General features: G+C 36.0%; 1 protein-coding gene across 2 annotated transcripts in view; it reads left to right on the plus strand.

The window, feature by feature from the left end:
• The window catches only part of HSD17B4 (hydroxysteroid 17-beta dehydrogenase 4), a 59,001-nt gene extending 38,977 nt beyond the window's left edge, over positions 1–20,024 (plus strand). For both annotated transcript variants that reach the window (XM_015653353.3, XM_015653355.3), the window contains exons 18-24: positions 1,867–1,936; positions 6,053–6,159; positions 6,474–6,560; positions 7,948–8,037; positions 10,633–10,771; positions 17,378–17,505; positions 19,509–20,024. In XM_015653353.3, coding sequence (XP_015508839.1) covers positions 1,867–1,936; positions 6,053–6,159; positions 6,474–6,560; positions 7,948–8,037; positions 10,633–10,771; positions 17,378–17,505; positions 19,509–19,598 — 711 coding nt within the window. In that variant the 3' untranslated portion in view covers positions 19,599–20,024. The remainder of the gene's footprint in view (positions 1–1,866; positions 1,937–6,052; positions 6,160–6,473; positions 6,561–7,947; positions 8,038–10,632; positions 10,772–17,377; positions 17,506–19,508) is intronic.
• The last annotated feature ends 4,018 nt before the right edge of the window (positions 20,025–24,042 follow it).

Here is a 24,042-nt window from a genome sequence, read left to right on the forward strand (position 1 = left end):
AAACTTGAATAATGAAGGTGGATAACCTACTTCATAGAATTCTGTTGAAGAATTCTCTTTAGATTGTCAGATTTAAATTTACTTGTTTGAAAAAAAAGTATGGGTCTCTCCCTCACTAAATATCTCTTTCATGGTGTTATGACTCTTACATATTCAGCAAATTATTCACCCTCTCTTTGGTCCTTTTCAGACACAGACCCAGCTGAACATTAATCCTATACTAGTATTAAATTTCCAGTCTCCACTATTTTCCTAAGAAATTATATAATTAATTAGAAGATAATTGAAAAAAAAAAGAAAAAAGTTATAATAAATACATCTTTTTGGCAAAAGTAAAACTACTGTTAGAAATTTCCGGATCCATTGTTGTCTTCTTTTTTTCTCGAAAGGAAAATGTTTCAAAACCAGTAATTGAATATGTAAACAGCCACAGAGAATTATTAGCTTACTGTTTGCCTTTCTAAGATTTTCATGCTTATGCTGTGGTGCAGTTTAGGGTTTTCTTCTTGCTGTTTTAAGTGTCTGGTTCCAGTTGTCACAGAAAGCTGTGAAAAGATCTTTACATTCTACCTTAACTGAAGCTTACAACACGTGCTGTATCTGTGAAAGTTGCTATGAGAAATGAGAGAGGTAGAGCTTAGTATTAAAGCTGTAGATAGGTGGAGAAATGACCTGAATATTAACAGATTAAAAAAGAAAACAGATGGATTATGGTTTAAAATGATAACAGGAGTTCAGAACCTCTCTAGTTACACTGTCTGCTTCAGACTTGATAGAAAAACAGTGTGAGACATATATAGAAAATTCTTCCTTTCAGGAATCTTTTTTTTTTTCCCCCCTTCCCATTGAGAAACCTGCTATCTTCTTTCCTCCAAACAGAGTTTAGTACAGTTTGCCCTCATTCAAATAAATACATACCACTTTTTATTGTTCTAGTTCAAAATGCTGGGAAAAATTTTTTACTGACAATGGGTTCCAAAGGCCAATAATGTTCTCCACTAAAATATAATTTGTTTTCAGTTTAAAAGCTTTTTTCAATTAAATCCATGTTCAATTTGTATATGTCATCATAATTAAACTGCTAAATTCTTGGAATCTTCATTAGTTAATGTGATGTACTGATTTTCACTGTACTTCTGGGAAATTTTTACTAGAGAGTACCCCACTATCAATTAATCATTGGATTTCACTGTAATCTGTTGACCAGAGAAAAAGGTTTTATTTCAGAAATATGCACAGGTTGGCTTTTGATATCTCTCGTAATATGGACTGCTGGCTGCATGTACAATACAAGATACAATGCAAATACTAGGTTTGATAATGAGAACACTAGAGGTACACAGGGACAGAACCTGAGTACAATAGGCATATTCTTCATAGCTTCTCAGGTTTTTCACATTCACAGTATATAAAACACTAAATCTGCATTTCTCTACTTTTTTAATAACAAAAGAGAAAATTAAACGTGAAGCAAAAGTCTTCTAGAAAGCTTGGAGTGTTACTTTGGGGTTTTGTTTCTTTTGGATACTGGGATCAGCTACTCGTGAATCTGCTATGAGAGAAGTTAATCATAATTTTAAATGAAAAAAATAAGGATATTTCTGATCCCTGTAATATGAATCTGTTGTTGGTAAAATATGATACTGTCTTATATACTGTATGTTATTTAAAAAAGTCGTATATATACTTTTGTTTTATGCTGTGGATAAATTTGTGAAAGAAAACACTAATAATTAGTTTCCATTTTACCTGCTTTGTTGTAGACTATAGTATGTAAGGATTAGTGAAATAGGTTGTGATGTGTTGCTTAATCTGTCATGAATTTCTGGGGGACTTCTGCTTGTTCTGACTTCTCTGTTTCTGCAGGCTGCCTTATATCGCCTGAGTGGGGACTGGAATCCTTTACACATGGATCCAAGTTTTGCTGCTCTTGGAGGTGAGCTGATGGGGGTACCAATGTGTTAATATTTAGATGAAGGATAGTGTAAATGTATGTTTAATCTATTTTTCAATATGTATGTTTTTAACAACCTGGGAAAAGTAGTGCTTGTTTTATAGCTGTTCTTAGAGTTAACAATTAAATATCTTCAAAGTTCTGCATGACACTTCAGTTTGAAACATTGCTTCTCGTAGATAGAAATGGGGAATAGTGCTTGGACTTCACTTACAATGGAAACATACTTTTTAACCTGTCTTCCTATACATCACATTTATTGCCACTATCCTCTTTTCACAATCTGTTTCATAAGCAGAAATAATTGACTATCAAAGCTTCTGAAGGAATCCCATGAATTCTCTGATATATTGTTCTTTCCATCTAAATAATTTTGAGTTTATGTGGGTCTCAGAACAACTTTTTGTTCTTCAGTGTAATCTTAATCCAAACAAATCCAGGAGGGCAGGAGAGAGGGAGCTTGATAGCACTTATTTCCTATAAAATTGCTTAACTACACCTTGCTAGCGCATCAGCTTGTTAATTTACATGTTTCTACATGCCAAAGCACCAAATCAGAGGCTGCACTAATTCTTGAAGAGATATAATTAATGAAAAAGGGTGCTTTCTTGAAATGGTGTTGTAAGTTATATTTTCAGACTTAGTCAGGCCTTGCAAGTAGCATACTTTGATTACTCCAGGAAGACAGCAATTTGATTTACTTAAGAAATTTTCCTTAATATGTATGGTATTATCATAAACATTACGTTAAACTACTAATCTGTAATAATTAGTCTGCAGTTTTCTGATGAATTTCTTTTTAATATGCAAGTATCACTGTATGGTGTTTTACCAAAATAAATAGAGCAGAGCTATGCTTCCTTGTTCAGATCACACTTAACATACCTTTGCAAATTATCTCCTTTCATAAATGCATACTAATTGGTTTGTTAACTCAGTTTTGTATAATTTTATGTAAATTTGTGTTCATCTATAATGATTGTAAAATTACTAGAAGTCCAAGAAGAAATTCCCCCAGTTTGTTAAAGCATTCTGTTTGTTGATAATGTTGGTTTGTTAATGATGGCAATGGAGATGAAAAATACATGTTTATAATTGAAAACCTAGTGTTTTGAATAATAATGATGGTAATACTTTAAAAACCTTACAAATGAAGAGAAATAGAAATCTTCTACCTGCTCATGCAAAAGACACTGGCACTTAGGGAAAATTAAATTAATGCTGTAGCTCAGATGTCCCTTTGTCTCAGCATAAAACTGCTGCAATGGATTTTAGAACTATGACAGTACCTTATCTATACTAAATGCAAGTACTATCAAAGAAGAAATTACTGTAGAGATATTCCACAACTTTTTTTTTTCTGGGGGTGCAAATGTTTGGTTTTTTTTCCTTTGGAACTATTCACACACCTTCTTGTCATGTAACAATCTCAGTGGATGTTCTCTTTTACTGGCTCTCACCAGTGTGCAGGGGAAGCAAGCATTCAGCATAATGCATTCAGGTCATTCCAGGATTATTGTTAACACTTCCTGTGGGTGATGTTTCAGAAGACATATACTACATGAAAACACCTATTTATATTCTTGTGCCTTTATTCCTGTATCTTGTATTCTAGAAAGGGAAAGCAACATTTACTTTTTGTTTCAGTCTAAATACAAAGTAGCTTGATTAGCTGACAGAATTTGCTTTTGTTTCAATCTAGATACAAAGTAACTTGATTAGCTTCTGGAATTTTTCTTATGCATTAGTATGTGTTAGTTTTATAAAGAACTGGGAAAATAGGATTGGTTATATTTGGCTGTTTCTGAGTTCTGAATAGAGTGGGTGGTTTCTGGTTCTTGAATGGTGAATTGAACTGAGTTTTTAAAGAGCTAGATGTCACTATAACATTCTGAATGAGATACTGAAAACTGATAATGTTACAATAGTGCAGTAATCTGACTGCATGGTACCTTTGTGCTTTCAGAACAGAGCCCATTGTAAACAAACTAGAGTGCTATTAAAAGTGTACATACTCAAATATTTTACAGGAAAGAAATGACAGAATGATCAGGCTGGAATACTTACAGTGAGAAAACAGATTCCTTTAAGCCTGTCCTTCTGTCATGTCTTCTAACCTGATGTGTCAAAATTTCTTTCTCACCCGTAATTCTGCTAGCCTTGTCTTTCCTTTGGTCTCATAATTCCCATCTTTCCCAGCATTGAGTCTTCCATGGCTTAACTTCAGCTTGCAATTAATTACCACACAGCCACTTGCTCATTCCTTGCCTCTCCCCTCCCTGTTTTTCACTTCACTTCCCTTTCCTCCTCCATTCCCATTCATGGTGGGATGGAGAGTAGAGCTGGAGAGGAAAAAAGGTAAAACTTGTGGGTTGATATAAGAACACTTTAATAACTGAAACAAACTAAAATATTATACTAATAATATTAATGCTGCTGCTACTACTACAAATAATAATGAAAAGGACAGAGAAAAAGTGAGTAGTAAAACCCAAGAGAAACAAGTGCACAACACATTTGATTATCACCTGATGCCAAATCCATCCCTGAGCCATGATTGGTGGCTTCTGGCCAGCTTTCCCCAGTTTATATCTTGGATATGAGATTCTTCAATACAGAATGTCCTTTTGGGCAGTGCAGGTCAGCAGTTCTGGTTATGCTCCCTCACAGCTTCCTGTGCAGCTGCTTGGTGGAAGATCATAGGTCGCTAAGGAATTCTTGGCATATGTTAGATACTACTTAGCAACAGCCGAAACATCAGTGAATTATCAGCATTACTGTCACACTAAATTCAGAGCACAGCACTGTACAAGCTACTAGAGAAGAAAATTCATTGTTCCCCAACCAAAGCTAGGATGCAGTCCTTGTGGCTTTTTTGTCTCTGTCTTGATGGTGTTTTTCCCCCCACCTTCCCCCCCCTTTTCCCCCTTTTTCTCTTTCTTTTTTTCCCTTTATCTCCTTTTCCCTTTTTCCCTTTCTTTTTCTCTTTTTCCCTTTTTCTTGCCCTTTTTCCATTTCCCTTTCCTCCCCTTCCCCTTTCCTTCCCTTTCCTCTACATCTTCAATTTTTCTGCTAGCTAGACTTCCTCCTGTATCCTCTTTTTTTGTTTGTTTCATTTTGCTTTTGGTTTTCCTCCCAGCTTCTGTCCCTTGGGAGAACATTTTGTGTGGTGTAGATGCTATGAGATGTTGTTTAGAGCTCAAGGAAAACACACTGGCAGACGAGTAGCATATGAGTTCTGGGCAAAGCAACTAGTTTCAATGCCAAAGCTGGACAGATATGTCTGGATGCCATGGGATGTTGCAAGTATCATCAATTACTGTTTACCTGCCTTGTCAGGTCAGAACAACCTGTTAAAGGAATCAGAATATACAAACAGCATTTTTATAACTTATCTGTTGCACTAGCAAATCTGAAGCCAAGTTGTCAAAGGTTTATTTTGTCAGACTTTGATGGAATTGGAAAAAGATGCAACACTAATATAAAGTTTATTATCTGCCAAGGTTGAGCTCCTACTTCAAAGCATAGGAGTGTGAGGAAACTTGACAAAAATGTCAATATAAGAAAAACACTGCAAATTTTATTTTATTTATTTATTTAAAATTTTATTTCTAAATAAAGGTAAACTAATCTTACATCAGACATTGTATTAGAAGACTTTGGCCAACCATGAATAGGAATTCAAAACAGGAGATATCACAAAACCTTAGTATTGCCACTTTTTAATGATTACAGTACCTCTTACCCTTAATGTGCATACTTCCATTTAACTGCATGTCTGGTGTGCCTGTGTATGTGTACTAAAACAGATAATCTCCTTATTTTTCATTTTGTCACCTCTACAGACAGGGACGAGTTCTGCTTGAGTTGCACAGAGCACAGGGAGTGCTTAGAGTGCAACTTGTCACCAAGCACTCTCCTTTACCCAAAAGTACAGGAAATAATAAATAGCAACATATCCTTTTTTATTGAGATAAATTAAGTTAAAAAGAAAAAGGGTTAGGAACATGAATGGAGGAAAATACTACAAATAAAGTATAGATATTTAAAGAAGCTGCATTCATGATCCTAATATTAAAAATGTACCTCTTTAAATAGGATTTGAGAAGCCTATACTTCATGGACTATGCACCTTTGGGTTTGCTGCTAGGAACGTTTTGAAGCAGTTTGCAAATAATGATGTGAACAGATTCAAGGCAATCAAGGTCTGTGTGTTCATTCTTTGCAGTAAATTTTCTTGATTTTTCTGGTTTTAGTGCCAAATGAAATCTTCAGTGTGGGGGAAGTCTTTCACAATGTCATAACTGACAGAATTGCTTTCACTTACAGCTGCATGCATTTTAATGCCTCTGTCTTGTATGTTTACTTAAATATTTAGGCTTTCTACATTGATAGTTGACTTAATTTTCCTCTTTACTTTTTATCATTTCCGTAGAGCCAATGGGCTTAAGCTTTGCATTTACATATGAAAATATTTTCTCAACCCCACCTTTACTTTTTTTTTCTTTTTTGCTTTTAGGTTCGCTTTGCAAACCCAGTCTATCCAGGGCAAACTTTGCAAACAGAAATGTGGAAGGAAGGAGATAGGATCCATTTTCAGACCAAGGCAAGAATAATCTCTTTATTGTGCGCTTCAGAGAAACATGTGTTGTTTAAAAGACTGGGGATATGAGGGGGAGCAAGAAAAGATGACTTATTAAGCAGCACACCATTGGCAAAGGCTTTGTAAAGAAGTGAAGTAAATGGAATGAAATTGTATTACTTATTTATGGTGTCCTGACAGAACTTCTAGAATTCATATGCTTACTTTTGATAGTTTCCATATACCATGTTAATTAATAGAGTTCATAATATGCTTCCTAGCCCTTCCAGATTTGTAAATGAGGTGAGTTGTTCTGTTGTGTTTAAAGGCAAAATTTGTAATTATGCTTGGTTTAGTAATTGCTAGTATGTAGAGTTATGGTGAATTTTGCTAGGGTTTTTTTCTTCCACAACTTTGGAGTAACTGATTTTGGATAGAAATTTCAAGGTCTAACAGAATTATAGTAAACCATCTTAAACAGTTATGACTTGTGCAGAATTTGGTTTCTTATTGTATGTTGAATTTGTATGAATTAAACCCATCTTTGTGCTGAAATAAACTCTGGTTAAATCGAACTACAAGTGGACATACAACTTTGAGAGGGTGGTTTGAATCCATTTTCACCATTGTCTGAAGTGCAGTGGTGGCAGGTGGCAAGCTGTTAGGCATGATTTGAGTGATAGTTAATGTAGTGCAATAAACTAGGCTGTGATACTTGATATTTCTCCAGCCTCGCTATTTATCATACACTTCTCTATATGCATTGTCAGTGAATCAATTTGCCATCTTCTGTTAGCTGCCATAAGTCAGTATGTTTTGTCACATCCCTCAAAGAGAAAATACCAAATTGATGCCCATTTTCTTATCTGAATTTACTATCTCAAAAAATTAAACCGGGGAAACTAGGTATTTTCTGTCATTCTTTTTTTGTAATATTTCTTGTTTGCAATGCTTAAAATGCTGTTTCTAGTGCAAGTTGCATAATAAGGCATGTGGAGATAGTGAAATTGTCTAAATGGACTCGACAACTGAATATCTACCTCAAGGAAAAACATTTTATAATGTCTTTCTAAGAACTATTTATGAAGAAATATTGACAGCAACTTGTAACACTGGAGGTAAATAAGGTTTTTCAACTGTTTTGTGAACAGAACACCAGCAATATATTTTGGTACAATTTCTCCAGAGGAAAATAATTATTTTGCTTGAAGAGCTGTTGGAAAAACATGCTATAACAACTTGCCTCAAGACTACAGCATATTTACGAGGTGGTTTTTTTTTCACTCTGTAACTTTTATAATTTCTCTTTTCATCTCTGATTTTAAAATATCAGGAATACTCCTTAGATGCCCTTCTTCTGTGACTTCCTGCAAATAAATAACCTCTTCAATGTATTTTTCCCCCACTACAGATCAAAGAGACTGGAGAAGTTGCCATTGCAGGGGGATATGTGGATATAGTACCAGCCTTGGAAAAGCCTTCTGCTCAAAAGCATCTGATGGTAGGTGGAAACATTGGAAGACTTAATTTGCAGAAAAGCATAGTTAGCCTTTATTTTGGTGAAAAGCATAGGAAAAATACTTAGTTACCTAAATGTTATGTTTATCTTACCTAAATCTTACTTGTAGTATTCAGAGGAATTACAGGTTCAGAGATGTTAACATGCATGCTGTTTAAGGTACAGATGTGAATTTATATGTCTGAGAGGAAAGCTCCAGTTGTTTTGAGATATACAAGAGGGCTGATGTTTGACATGCTTGATGCTGATTGAACTCTCAGGATAAGCATTTTGCTGCATGTTACAAAAGAAAGTAGGGCATGTACCAGTGAGGGCCACATGTTTTGAGCACTTGCATAGCTCAAAATAGAAATTATTTCATATAATTTGGATGTATATCTGTAGAACAATGATTTTGTTATTATTTTCTAGATGTTGAAGCTCAAACTCTGTGTAGGATGTCAGAGTGTGTGACCTTAAACAATTTCGTCAGACACTGGGGAAGAGTGGCAGGAAGGCATTAGCATAAGTGAAAATGAAATAATGTACTCACAGAAAAGAAATTTCATCATTGAATCATTTTGGAATAAGACTCTGAAATCTGTTTGTACATGTGGTTGGGTCTAGCACACAGTATGCTCTTTATGCTGTGTATATTTTAAAAAAATCCCTGCATGCATACATGTCTTACACCTTGGGTACCATACTTACCACAAACACAGAATTAGTACATGAAACAGTGAGGATGACCTGGGTTCCTAATGTGGTCTAAAAGTTGCTTAAGGCAATGCATAATGCATTACCTTAATAAATTGTTACCTTTTCCCCCCATTGATTCCTGCATGTAAACAATGAAGCTTTAATGCTTTGAAGTTTATGAAATGCTGAGATTGTGACATTCATATAAAGCTTGTGATCACAGAATGGGGATTATTGAGTGATACTTAGGCTGCATCCAAAGCAGCGTGGCCAGCAGGGTGAGGAAGGGGATTGTGTCCCCCTGCTCTGCTGTTGTGAGACCTCACCTGGAACACTGCCTCCAGCTCTGGGGTCTCCAGCACAGGAAAGGCATTGACCTGTTGGAGGGAGTCCAGAGGAAGTTCATAAAGAAAATAAGGGGAATTGAGCACCCCTACCATGATTAAAGTCTAAAAAAATTGGGTTTGTTCAGCCTGGAAAAGAGAAAGCTTCAGAGTGACCTAATTGTGGCCTTTTGTTATCTGAAGGGAGATGAGGTGGAACTTTTTACAAGAGTGTGTAGTGACAGAATAAGGGGAAATGGATTCAAACTGAATGGGAATAGGTTTAGATTAGATTTTAAGAAGAAATTCTTTACTGTGAGGTTGGTAAGGCACTGGAAGAGATTACCTAGAAGCCAGCAGGCTGTGGCTACCTCATCCCTGGAAGTGTTGGAGGCCAGGCTGGATGGGGTTTGGAGCACCTTGGTCTAGTGAAAAGTTCTGTGCCCCACAACAGAGGGGTTAGAACTAGATTATATGTAGGTTTCATTCCATTTCAGGCTATCCCATGGTTCTATGATTTTTCAGGAACCTGCTTCTTTTTGCTGCTTGTGTTTAATCTTCTGACACATTCTGAATTGTTGATGAAGTTCAAACATCAGAACTTCTCTGAACTGCTCATATTTTCCTTTTTTTAAAAAAACTTGGGCAGAACAGGTATTTTTCTTTAAGCTTATTCTTAAAGTGCTTTGGCAGAAATTTGCTGATGGGGTCAGACACCCACCAGGGGAAACCAAGTCTGAGTGAGTGAAGATTGGCAAATTTAAATGCCATTGGAAATCCTTTTATATAAGGGAAAATGTTAGGTTTAACCAAAGAGGTGAGAAAATAGCAGCCTGAGGAGTCTTGTGTTCTGCTGTACAGGTAGTTGCAGGGAACTACTAAAGCTCTGAAACCTTCTTTGCTTCAGTTCCAGTTAGAGGAAAAATATCACTGAAGTAGCTTCCTAAAGTGTACCCTTTTATCCAGTACAAATATTTGTTATAAGAAAGACAGTGAAAGGCTTGCAAAATAATGTGTTTGGAAAAGTTGGAAGTGTAAATGTAGCTAATCCCACTCTTAAATTTTGTCTGCACTGAAATTTTGACTGTGTCCATAGTACAGTATGTTTTGAACATCTTTCACATCAAATTAAAGCAATGTACTGGTAAAAACATTTTTTTTTTTGTTCTGAAAACTAACATAACATTCACTATGGAAAAAGTGGCAGTGGTTATCCTCCAAAAGGAAAAAAGAGTAATCTAGAAACTCTTAGAGCACTAATTAAAAAACATATCTTAGATTGTAATGATACGTGACAAAAACTGTAAGAGCAAGGTTTGAAATAATTTAAAATGAAAATTTGAAATTAAGCATTTTCTGCTTGAATGTGCTCTTTGGTGCTGATGATTGCTAGCGTGATTATTTTGTGGTAGAAGAAATCTCAATTAAATGTAATAAGGGTTAGGGTTAGAGTTAGGGTTATATATTCCACTATGGATAGTTGAAGCATTGTGTGCCTGAAAGTAAGAGATGTATTCAGTAACTCTTAACAAAATTTCAATTTTAAATTCTTCATACCTTTTTTTTTTTTTTAAAGGCTGAAGGCCTGCAGAGTAACCTTGTGTTTGAAGAAATTGGTCGTCGTGTAAAAGAGATGGGAAATGAATTGGTAAAGAAAGTAAGCGCTGTATTCCAGTGGGACATCACTAAAGATGGAAAAACAGCAATGCAGTGGAGTAAGTTGTAGTGTTTATAGAATACCCTGGTTCATTTTTGTTGTGAAGTGGGATTAATTGTAGTCATTCTAATTAAATTTGATAGCTTGGAGCTAAGCATAATGTAGTAGATGAATATGCAGTGGGACCTACAGGTCTGAATGCATTCTGGGTGGACAAATGACAGGGAGGTCAGATAAAGTTTGGAGTTACTAACCTTTCTAGGAACACATTTCTGGTAACTTGCCTATTTAGATGTTGGCATCATCCTTTAGAACTTCAGTGCATTTCTATTTACATTTTCCAGATTGGATTGCCACTGCACTTAGGAAAGCATGCTAAATTAGCCTAGTAGGAGTGTTACAGTAATTAGTCTGCTGGTGATGTACATGCTAACTGATCTAAAACAAATAAGTAATTATTTCAACTGCATTGTTCTTGTCACTTCAGTGAAAATGTAGCCCAATTTGTTTCCATTTAAACTTTCTGAGATCAAGGTTTAATGGAGGCATAATCATGATTTCCCATTGTTTAAGCATGGAACTGGTTCATGACAAGAAACTAAAGCCTGTAATAGCAATGGGTCACAGCAGAACTTTTTCCTGATTAAATGAATAATAGAATTATGTGAAGTGGTCTGATGGAGGCAAAACTGCTTCCTCAAAAACCTTTTCTCCTTAAATTCTCCTTTGCTCTCTTTATAAAGATATGTATTTTTGAAAACAACCCCAAATCTAATTTTATTAATTGTATAGATTTTTTTTTTTAATCTTTGTAATTTTTGTTTTGGTTTTTAGTTAACATGTCTACTCTCTATTGATGGAGTATAAAGTTTTTCCAAAGGGAAAAGGCTCAGTGAGGTTTTTTGTGGAGAAATGAAAGTCTTTGGGTCAAGTCTGTTCTTTTGGATTGGTCTCACTGGCTGGATGTAGTCCAAAGAGTTTTGGGGGTGATGCGGTTGAAGGGGCTGAGAGAGGAGACTCACAGTAGGTCAGATCAGGTCTGCACTGTTTTGCTCTGTACACTGTGACTTTTTTTAAACTATAGATGAGCAATTTAGAAGCCTATAATTTCACTTAATCCTTTCCTAATGTTAAACAGAAGAGATTCTGAGTAGCAAGACTTCTGTTTAAATTTCAGGAAAAATATTATACATAGACTGATCAGGATAGTTGTGTTCTACTTGCCTTGCTTTTTAATCAGTTTTTGAGGAATAAAGAGTGATTTTCATTTGGATAGAAGTTAATAAATATTCTGAATATACCTGTGTAGATTATGTAAACTGATTGCCTATACATCAAAATGAGACAAGGGAAATACTGAATAATCCAACTCAGACATTCTGTCTTAAAATTCATTACTGCTCTTAATGTTTCTATTTTCTGCAGTTTTCTATTTTTGTGTGAAGTAATTTAAATTATGGACATGGTTACAACTTGGAGAGAAGACTTATGCATCAGTTAAACTCCTGAATACTTAAAGTGGAAATTTGTATTGGGCAATCACTCTGTACTGCACAGCAGTCCTGTCTATTTCATGTGTAATTAAATTTGATATGAGTGATGGTCATATTTATAATAACAACTAGAAAACTGTTTCAGGTTGGTTGATCATTAACTTTTACTATGGAATTCCTTTATTGATCACCTAAATTTAGTGTTATATATATCCAGAGAACAGAGGGACAAGTCAATGGTGGAGAAATCTGCTGAGGGGTATTTCAAGATATTAATAAAATTTCTCACTCAGGAGAGTCTGAAACTGCAAATTGTTGAATGCAGAACAAGCAAACCTAGAGATTTAGGTCTGAGCAGTGCCCTTACCTGCCTCATGAGACCACATTTTATTAGACAGGAAACCGGTGAATGTTTCTGCTATTGTATTCAGATCAAGAGAGCGCTCCTGCATTGAATAAATCAATAGTCAGCCTTTTGTCCTCTCCTGATTCTTGTACTGAAGCAGTAGCAAGAAGGTAATGCTTTCTTCCTGTCCATGTCTCTAGCTAAAATGGATTAATAGACATAGCTTTTGTTTGTCCTATTCCCTCTGCTTCTGTTGCAGGAAAAATTTTCTGTACTATTATATGAATTTGGAAAAAAACTTTAAGTTCCCTTTGGGATGGAGGCTAGAGGAGCTAATCGAATAGTTTAAACATTTCCCACTGCTGACTACTATTAAGAGCTGAAATGAAACATTTCCAGAATCTGAGAGAAATGACTGTGAATATTTTTACAGTGTGGTCAGTTCCTTAAAGTTTATGAATTACTGTAGTCTCTGTGGTATAGTAAATATGTAAGGCTGAATGTAAATATCTAGGTGATCCAGCAGGGTGTCTGTAGAAAATATTGTTTACTTTTCCTTTTGGGAGTATTGGTATGGTAGTACTTCCTTTATATATCACTTTTTTTGAAAGGACTTCCGGAGTCATCCTATTTCTGTATTTGTTTGTGTTTTCTGAATATTTTTGTATGCCTTGGATGAAGAAAACAGGAATTAGTACTAAAATAGTTAAACTGCTACAAATCATCTAAATATTAAACTTTCATATTGTCAATATGAAAATAGTTATGAAAACTCACTAGCAGAATTTTAGGAGTTATGCCAGCTGTAGTGTCATGCTTCATTGTTTGTCCTTACATGAATCAAGAGCCTACTATTGTCGATGTCTAAAAATGGTTAATTTTTAATGGCAAGGTGTATATGTATCTACATGATGAAATTTTTATTTCTGGAACATTTTAAAAAACTTTCCTGCCATTAAAAAGCATGTGAAAACAAAAACAAAGCAAAAGACTTTCCAGAGGCAAGAACTTGAGCTTTTTGAGCAATCACCAACTTAATTACTTTTGTGTGTTTGCATATGCTACATTATTATTCAGTATTCAAGAGCATGATCTTATACTGTCTCTTCTACCAGATACTGGTATAATTAATTTTCCATGGTAAGTGCAGAAGAAGATGGTAGTTTGTGAGTTTACATTCAAAGGAAGACTGCTTTCTTGCAGTTAGGATATTCTCAATAATCCAAAAGATTTCTGACTTTGTGATCTTTACAAGGTATCTATATTGTCATCAGCAAGACTTTTGTAATGCAGATGAGCAATGACAGTTCAGGATATTTAACATTGACAATGCCATTTGCTTACTTGAATGCTTTACTTTTTCAGTTGTTAATGTAATGTAAGCTTCTTTATACAATAAGAAATATTAGCCTTTGGCAGATTACTTTTTTACCTTAAAATTTGGAGATGACAGTTGATGTTATAGTTTGCTACAGTTTGAATTTATTTCTGTGTCACTGTTTTGACTGGTATTCCAAGGGGCTTCAGATTTTAATGTTACTCAACTCAGTCAGTAGAACTGCACTTCTTTAATGTACATTTAAATTCTGCCTGGTGGTTATTAGTTGATCTTCTGTGTACAAGAATTTTAAATGATTTTTGTAAAAGATATGCTGCTAGATTATATAAATTCTGAGTTATCTTTCTATATTTTTAAAATAAAGTTGCCATTTTGGAGGGTCAATCTCATAATATACATAGCTACAAGAAAGCAAAAAGGAAAATATGACATTAAAATAAATTCACCATTTGGTTCATGTAGCTAAAATTACATACTACTTCAGTGTATGGTCAAAATTCTTGACAAGTTATCACTGAAACAACTGGTGTGTGAGGAAGAATATTATTTTGGCTGAGTTTTTTGTTTTGTTTTAAGCCATGACTTGATGCTAATTAATTCATGAGCTATCTTTTTTTAGGCTTTTCTTTGTAAGGGCCTCCCAGTCCTTTGCAAACAGTGTTTCTGGTTCTTTTGGGCTACCTGGTAGGCCTCTTTCTGTTATTTAATCAGATATATAATTGTTCTGTCTTATGTTTTAGTTTTTTGACTTGTCACTTTTGCATAGCTTTGTGCTGTTGTGGTAAATGCAGCAGTTGACAGTGCTGGAAACAATCCGGGCCCCGTAGCCCATAGCTGCCTTAGTCAATGATTGAAGTTCAAGCATCTCCCGCTAATGTCCTTCAGTCTCTTCAGATCTGGGAAGGAAGCAGATGAGAGAAGGCAGCAGCCACAGCATCCACAGCTTGAGTGCTGTGCCCATTTCTGGGCCCCTCTGTTCAGGAAAGACATTGAGAGGCTGGAGTGTGTCCAGAGAAGGGGAAGGGTCTGGAGCACAAGTCATGTGAGAAGCAGCTGAAGGAGCTGGGGGTGTTTACCCTGGAGAAAAGGAGGCCCAGGGAGACCTTGCTGCTCTGTACAGCTGCCTGAAAGGAGGCTGTAGGCAGCTGAGGGTTGGCTTCTCCTGCAGCTTCCATAACTAGGGACAGGACAAGAAGAAATGTCCTCACACTACACCACAGGACGTTCGTGTTGAACTCAGAAGAAATTTCTTCACAGAAAGGGTGGAGTCACCATTCCTGGAAGCATTCAAAGAACTACTGTATGTGCATTTAGTGTTGTGGTCTAGTTGTTAAGGTAGTGACCAGTGTAGGCTGAGCTCAATGATCTTGGAGATCATTTCCAACCTTACTAACTCTGTGATTCTGTAAACATGAATGATTTACTGTGATGATGGGTGCCATGATTATGTAATGTTAAAGGTCTGGTTGTGCTTTGAGAGGTTAGTATTAATTGTAGATATTGATCGGTAAATGATGGTGCTGGGATTTGGCTAGGAAATGGAAAAGGAGAACAAGGATTGTAATAATGTTAAGTAATATCTTAATGTACAACAATGTAGCAACTTTTAATTATATTACTATATTAAAAAAAAACTTAGGTGTCGTGAGTGCTTTTCTGAGTCACTACACCTATTCAATTGTTTTTGTCAACTCTAACATGACACTGGTGAGACTGATGGATGAGTATTACCAATAAAGTATGTCAAAATTCTTTTCTGCCAGTACTTAGTTAAGAAGAAGTTGGGTCTTGGGAGATGGTATGTCAGGCTTTCACTATCTGGGTCCTTTCTAAAGCAGTGTAGGAATTGTAGGGAGAGGAAAAAAAAATTAATGCTAGGAGAATGAAGTACAGAAAGGGATTCCTAAGTTCCAGAAGTAATTCAAAGCCGTTGGTTAGGAACTACAGGCATCCTAGACACCGTGTTTATGTTTTGTGAATTAATCTGTTGGGCTTGCTGACCTTGCTGTTTGTCTCAAAGGGAGCAGTTTGGCTACACTGGTATGGTACCTAACGCTGTCAGAATTTGCTTAGAGGTGTGTTTTTAAAGCAGATGGAATTGCTTGGTTAACTAAGCTTAACTTTGAGAGCTGGTAACAACTCTCAGACTTTGGTTTGTGTGTGTAGCTTTCATTTCATGATTCAGTAGATGATTTTTTTGATTTTTGTTTTCCTAATAATAGTCTGTGCCTGCATAACCTACAGGAACAATGTATGCTCAGGTATTTTAGACTATATGGTAGCTGTTCTAGGTCACAAGGATGTTACACAGCCACCACCCACAAACACAAATATACAGATAATTCATCTGGTGTTCAGTAAGCTCTTTTAATTTCTTCCCATATTGCTTGAAGTTAATGATATGCATTAAATCTGTTCCAGAAATTATAATTTATCATAAAATCAACTGGAAAATAATAATTCAATATATCACTTCTCACTGAGAAACATTGTATACTTAAGTCCCCTTCTAGTTTTGTTGTAACTGGATAAATATTACTTAAAGCAGATTTCAGAAAATGAACGACTTAAAAAGCTACTCCATGTCTCTATAGTTCCCGTTACCCTGTCAAAAAAATATTTGGAAAAATATTGCACATAAGATAGCTTATATAGAAATAAGGTTCCATGGTTAGGAGAGGGCCTTAAAATTTGTCCATGAAGAGCAAACAACTGCCATCCATGATTCTGTGACTAGAGATGCCATGTCATTACAGGAATATCCACCTGAATAATGTGTGGGATGGGGGGTGATGGATCAAGAAGCAAAGGAGTAAAGGAAAGATGGTAATTTGCAGAATCTGAGAATTACTTGGAAGAGCACATCCTGTCAAAATACTCTTCTAAACAAATGACACAATACCTGGTAGTGTTAGCTTTGTAATAGATTATTTTGGCAGGTCATTTGGCGTGGGAAAAGAACACTCTGAAGCTAAAGACACTTGGAGTCATTTTTGTCTTTCCAGGAGAGAAAGACAGATAATTGGCAAGGCTTTAAGCATTCCTTGCATGAAGCAGAATAGGCTATATTATATTGCCTGGGGGACAGACCAGGAAAAATGCAGCAGTTGTTTGAACAGCACTACATTTGTCTTGTCTGACTACAGGATGCTGGTTTTGAGCTTTAGAGCTTTATTACTAACTTGAACATTTTTGCAGTAAATGCAATTAATACCTTGTGCATCTTCAGTGTCATTCCAAAATAGTTTTTACCATCTCTGCAGGAATTTTAAAGTCCTTGCTGTAAACACCCTCCCCTTTAGTACAAGAATACTTCCATTTTCTTTCATTGATGAAGAAGAATTAAACCTCATTTATTTTCTAAGTGGCTGATAGCTCAAGATTTATGTTTAGACTGGATGTTTATAATAATAGGCAAGGAAAGTACTGTTCTTAAGCCTGAAAATTTTATCTTTATTTTGAAATGAAACCATCTTTGCTTCTCAGCAATTGACTTAAAGAATGGCTCTGGAGCAGTCTATCAAGGACCTGCCAGAAGTTCTGCTGATACTACCTTTACTCTCTCGGATGAGGATTTCATGGATGTGGTACAACAAAAGATCAACCCACAAAAGGTAATGCCTGGGTGTCACAGACGTACTCTCATATATGTAGACATATTATTTCCCTTAAATCAAGCTGTGGTTCATGACTGTTTGCATTCTAAAATCCTAAACCCTGGGATGTTTTGACAGTGGAGACCTGAGTCAGATGAGGTATAAGCACATCAGTGTACTGAATTAGCCAAAAAGTATCACGGGGCATTTACGCCATCTTTATCATCTGGAGACAAAGATAACAGCAAAGGGCTAAAGCAGGGCCCTGATAACACCAAGGTTGTGGGTTCAATACATGTACAGGCCATTGACTTTAGAGTTGGACTAGATGATCTTTCTGGGTCCCTTCCAACTCGGACTATACTGTGATTCTGTCCCATAAAGCTTGGCAATAGAAAGTAAAGAGTTTGTTTGCTTCCTGCTATTTCACTGTATACAATTTTCAAGTTTAAGTTTGTCAGTTTGATCATTCAGGCAGTTTTGATTGTCATGTTGCAGGAAGTTGATGTTTGTTTCAGTGGTCTGATTTATTGCTCATACTGCAGCAAAGAAGTGTCAAGACAATGTATGCATGTAGATGGTCAAAATTCACCCAAACCAGGATATTTTTCAGGGAAATAAAGATTTAAAGAAGGTCTATAATCTGGGTCTGCACTTTTAGCTTCTCGGAGTAATCAACTGCTTTAAACTACTTATTTTACTAATAAATATGCCTTGTGTAAAAGTAAATTAAATTTAATGTGTCAGCTTACAGATTAAAGCTTGAGCAAATGAAAACTTTAATTAAGCTCATCATAGATCAAACAGTTCCTTTTCTTTGATCCCAAGCAGAAGTTGTTGGAGACTTTGTAAATTGGAGACTAATGATTTGGTGAATGTTTGTTATGAGTCTTACATATCACATGAGTAAAACCCTTTGTGACACTCTGTATACAGCAGGCATAAAGCTTTAATAAACAAGATATTGATGTGTAATCATCAGAATGCTAAGGAACAGTGACTGCAATTCAGGAACATCATCTATGCTTAGGCATTAGTGTTTCACTTGAGTTTCTGTGAAGTTTTCCATCTAAAGAAACTCAAAGCATCTATTCAAATTCTATTCTGCTGGCTCTCTCTATTCTTTATTTGCATGTATTTCAAGCTAATGGAACTATGCAAAACAGCATTTAAAGAACTTTTTTCAAAGAGCTTTCAAACTGTGAAGCCATAGCAAAGCAAAACTAGTTTAAAAAAAAACCCCACAAACTAGATTGAAACAGGGAATACAGCTCTTTGAAGTAGGGACAATAAAAGTGTAATATACCAGCACTGAAGTGAAAATACTGATTGATTTATGACTTTGCAAATGCAAAAAAATCTTGCTTATTTCCTGTTTGTTGTAATATGCTAAGTGTAAAGCCATTGCATTTATTTGGGATATGTGTGTAATACATGGTCCGGGTTTATGTTTGTATTTGTTATGAATTTGAGTGTGTAGCTTACATTTTCATTAGGTCTTTAATTTTCATTATATAGTCTTTTCATTCCTTTTTTTCATTTCTTACAATGATATATGCACATCTGTAGTGTGAGAGGATGATGCTGGGAGCTTTATTTTTGTTAACAGAGTTTTTTACTACTCGTTACTACTGAAGTTTTGTCATCAGATTCTGTGAAAGTATTTGTCTTAGACCTGGAGAAGTCCTCTGTGTTACATGTGGAAAGGGAACAGAGGCCACTGAAATTGCTTTGTATTTATCTTACTTAATTTTTTCCCATGAGTGCATGAGTGACAGACTTGGCTTTGTCTGCACTGTAGATAAAAAAACCTGATTCTGGATGTATTAGAATTGAATGTTTATTGTTGATAACCAATAACCATTAGGCACTGTGCACTGAAGACTTTCTCCTGAGTGCTAAACAACCATTCTTTGGCTTCTTGCTTTGTTCTAGCAATTCTTTGGTTTGTGAGTAAACAGTTGAATAAATAGAATAAATGTTTGTTTTTTGGTTTTTTTTCCCTCCTCTGTTTTTTTTAGGCATTCTTTTCTGGAAAACTAAAAGTGAAGGGGAATATCATGCTGAGTCAGAAACTGGAAATGATCCTGAAAGACTATGCTAAACTCTGAACTGCTTGATCATCTACCACAGCAGTGAAGAACTGTAGAAGACAGAAACTCAATTAGTTCAGAATCAATGATTTGCAGGCTAGTTAACATCAATGTACTAATTCATTATACCGCTAATACACAAGCTGATTTAATTGCAGTAGACAGAAGTTATGAAATGAACATAACTGTTATTATTGTCTCTTTTTAGTTTCTCAGCAATGGTAGAGAATCATACTTTTCTGATTGCACATCTTTATCTAAATAAAATGTATTTAGTTCTTACAAAGAGACATATATTTCTATGTTAATTCTGAAGAAGATTAAACCAATATACTTCTTTAATATCTCCTTCTATGTGTCTGTCAGTCTTCATTTATATTGCCTTAGATTTAGCTTCTATGAATCTATCTGGTTTATTATTAAAGCAAATGTTTTTTGTCTCAAGCTCTCATGATTCTATCAAAATAACTGGAAGGTGGAAGTAAATTCCATTTATTTACATCTTGTCATTATGTGGGGGTTTTTTTCTGCACCAGAAAAAACTCTTGGAACTTTGCAAACCATATTTATTGCTATTTTCATATGTTACTCTTGTAAATCGGTTACAGAGTGGTTAATGTTATTTCTTTAGGGGAAACATTTTCATGTGAGAGGCTTAACACCGCACCAAAGGCTGTCACTAGAGCCAAACTGTTCTTTATGTAGATACATTCTCATGAGGGCTGGCATCATGGAAGCAGGGAAAGATGGAAGTGAATTCCTCATGTTGAAACTATGGCCAGAACTGTTACCTGCTCTGGATATATATTTTCTTACAGGAAGTATGCTCTTAATCACTGATTGTCACATGAACACCTGGAAGTCTGATTTTGTCAAAGTGACCAACATTTTGTGTGTTCAGTTATCTTTTTCACCTTCAGACGTGTTCTGTGTTGTTACTTTTTGGAGATGGAAGAATTCAGGCCATTTGAGGATTTTCTTCTTGATCAGAGGAGGCCTTAATTTTTAATTCTTTGGGGTTTTTTTGTCCCAGAACTGGAAAGTACTTCCATTCCCTAACTCTGTGAGCAGACTGTAGCCATTAAAGAACCTTACGGGGCTGCAGATAAGCTTGACAGTTTGGGAATAAATTGTATATGTTCTAAGTCATATTCTCAACAAATTTATTTCTTCCCAGCTGTACTATCAGCCATGGTTTGGTTCAGGCAGAGAAACATGAATCTCAAGTGTGTGAACAAGTATCTCATGTAATTCACATCGTGAATAGGAGACAGAACAAGAAAGAAGTTTGCCATTTTAAAGAGGCCATCAAGTAGAAATTTTTCAAGAAATGTCCTTTTACCATTTACTATTTATTTTTTCACAGCAGTCATTTTCATATATAATGGGACTTAATAGTTGCCTGTACTGCACAGCTTCTATTTATCAAGCAGGTTTGTGTCAAATAGATACCTTTATCTTCTATTAGTTTTTCTCAAGAAATTGTATGAGAAAGAGAGATTGATTCCAGCTTTGTAATTTTATACATGTACCCAGTACACCAAAACCCCCATTTTTTTAGCATATGTCTTTCTTGTCTGTAAATCTATATATACTACCATAAAAAATACATGTATTAAAAAACAGGAACTGTAAGTAACTGTGGAAAGCAATTACCAATACATCCATATAAGGATATGGTATTTGTGGTGAGCTATGTGGTCTTGATAATTCACAACAGGTGTTTTGTTTTTTTTTTCGCAACCCCATAAATAGTCTGAAATCTGAAAGTACTGCTCACAACGAGGTAACAGAGTGCTAGTAAGTTTTTTTTTTTTCTTTCCTCTGTTTAAGTGAGAAGCAAAAATATTCAGGCAGGGGAAATTGATAATACTGAAATCTGTTGCAATTTAACAGGTTGGAGATTACCAAAGAACATAATTTTACTAAATGTTTTGGTATGTGTTGGTTGAGGATAAAAGAATAACCCATTTATAGCTACTCTTGTGATTTCTTCCCTGCATAGCTTCAGCTGGATACAAAATCTTAACTCCAGCTTCAGTTGTCTCCCACACAATGAATTGGTCACAGATGTTGACCTTGAGTGGAACAGAAAATCCTTTTGCTTCCTGTTGCAGTCAGCAACCTCAGGATCTCATCCAGGGAAGCAGCAGGATTCTGGGGACCAGCCTCAAACACCAACAAGATGGGCTCCCGTTCATGAAACCATTTATTCAGCATGGGAACAAACTCAGATCCAGAACAGAGAGCCCCGAACAGCGGCCGAGCAGGGGTTTTTGAGGGACAGAACCCCCGAGGGTCTCCACCCTTGAGGGTGGAGCTCAGGGTCAGGGACAGTAGAAGCACACCAAGGGAGAAACCGCCAGGGACTCAAACCCAATCATAACATCTGGGTCGCCCTTCACAAGGGGTTTGGGGTGGGACAATGTAACTCTTTGTCTCCCCTGAGGCTGCTGCCACAGCTTCCCATAGCCAGACTACCTGAGTACACATCTCAGTATTGTGATAGACTCTTTTCTAGAAAGATAACTCAGGTGTTTATTCTTCCATCTGTTTTATGGCCCCAATAACCACTATTGATTATTTTGGCATGTTGATTTTATTTCTAGTCCAATGTATTTACCCTGAGAATGTTCTAGTTTGCTGATGCTAATTAGTAACTTGACCCGCTTACTGTTGAAGGTAAGGTCAGTTTGCTGTGTTGAATGTATACATGGTGTGATTTGGAGGTTTTGGGTTTTGTTTTCTTTCAAATGCTTGAAAACCTTCTGTTTATGGTTACTAGCTTTTAGAAGTAGTATTCTCAAGAATAGGTGGTAAACTCAGTATCTTTATGAGAATTCATGGACAGGAATGTTAGCCAGTTTAGAAGGTGGTTGTTCCATTGAGAATGATTCTCAGCTGCTTTCATCTAGAACAGTCTTCCTACTTCAGGGTATTGTTTTATGAGCCTGTCCATGTCTCTTTTGTCTGGAGTGGTTTCAGAGACCTTTCTTGTCATACACCTGCAGCTACATCTGTGTAGTGACAGGTCCTAACAACAGCCAACAGCAAAACATCCTTTTCTTTAAGGGTAGTTACTTCTTTGAATGTTCTTTCTTTGCCAGTAATGAGTGCCTTGAATTGCAAAGCCACACTTGTTCACCAAGCATGGCTTGGTAACTCTTCAGTGTTAATTCAAAATTTAGTAGAAAATAAGGAGGCTTTTGCAAGCATTTTAGCAGTAAGGTTCTTAGCAGTACATATAATCTCTTTAATGTAGAGTAAAAGATTGTCTGTCCTTAATTGCCATATGTGTCTTACAGGGTTTTGATTAATAATGTAAAAAAGGTGAAGCCTGGACATGAATGTGTAAAGTCTGGACATCAGATTTCATGACACTGAGATAAGAATTCAGTTGTTCATCTTTCTGGAATAACTGAGTAACTGCTACACATGATACACTTTATTTCTCTTATTCCTGCACTTATATTCATTACAGTCTTCATGCTGGCTTGCAATCCTCCAAAAAGTAAATAGCTGATCTACTGACATACCCTCTTCAGTCATTTATGTTTTTTTTCTAATTAAAGGAGGAGAGCAGTAATAACAGATGGGGAAAGTTCATGCTTTCTAGTCAGTGGAATTGGTCTTAATTAGTTTGTTTCAGAGGAGTTCAATACACCTTCCAGCTATCATCAATAATTACAGTTGACAGCTCTTTAAAAGTTGACAAGTGCATTCAGAGTCAGAGAATATTAAAATGAATAAAAGCAGGGACAAGCAGAGATGCGAGAGTGGTAAACCTGAGCAGCTCCAGACAGAGGAGCTTGGATGCTGTCTTCTCTAAGGCTTATTTCCACCCCCATTTGAGGAGTTCACTCCTAATGGTTATTTGTATTCTAATTCATTGGGCAGCCTGTTCATTCCCTGTGAAAGGTTCTTCATCACTCTGGAGTTACTTTGTTAAATTAAAAAGCTTTATGGAATGGAAGGATTCAGTGATATAATAAATTCAGTATTGTAAGTTGGATAAACTGGCATTTTAAAATAGTTTAGTATACTTTTTTTTTTAAAGGCTTTCCAATATAATGCAATATACCCTAACAGAGGTGAATGTTGCTGTAGTTATGTCTTCTATTTCCTACCACAACCCTTGGGGGCAGAGCAGCATTCAGAAGGTGATGGCTTTGTTTTTACATAACACAGCCTCCTTCTAGCTTGAAAAAAGGTCTGTGTAAAGAAAGGGTAAGTCTCACTGCTGTGTTTTCTTTCTGATCCTAATCTTTGAAAGGATAAAGGGAGAAAAGGAAATATTAATATCTCTGCACTACTGCAATGTTTTTTTATTCTAGTTCAGTTGGTGCAGACATCTTCATACTCGCGTGAGAACAAGTTCTCCTCAATTCATCTGCAGTAAGAAATTTTGTCCTTTAGGCTGTCAGCTGTTTATCCAGCAGACTGACCTAAAAAGCATCAGACA

The sequence above is a fragment of the Parus major genome, chromosome Z (genome assembly GCF_001522545.3).
Source record: "Parus major isolate Abel chromosome Z, Parus_major1.1, whole genome shotgun sequence".
Classification (NCBI taxonomy): domain Eukaryota; kingdom Metazoa; phylum Chordata; class Aves; order Passeriformes; family Paridae; genus Parus; species Parus major.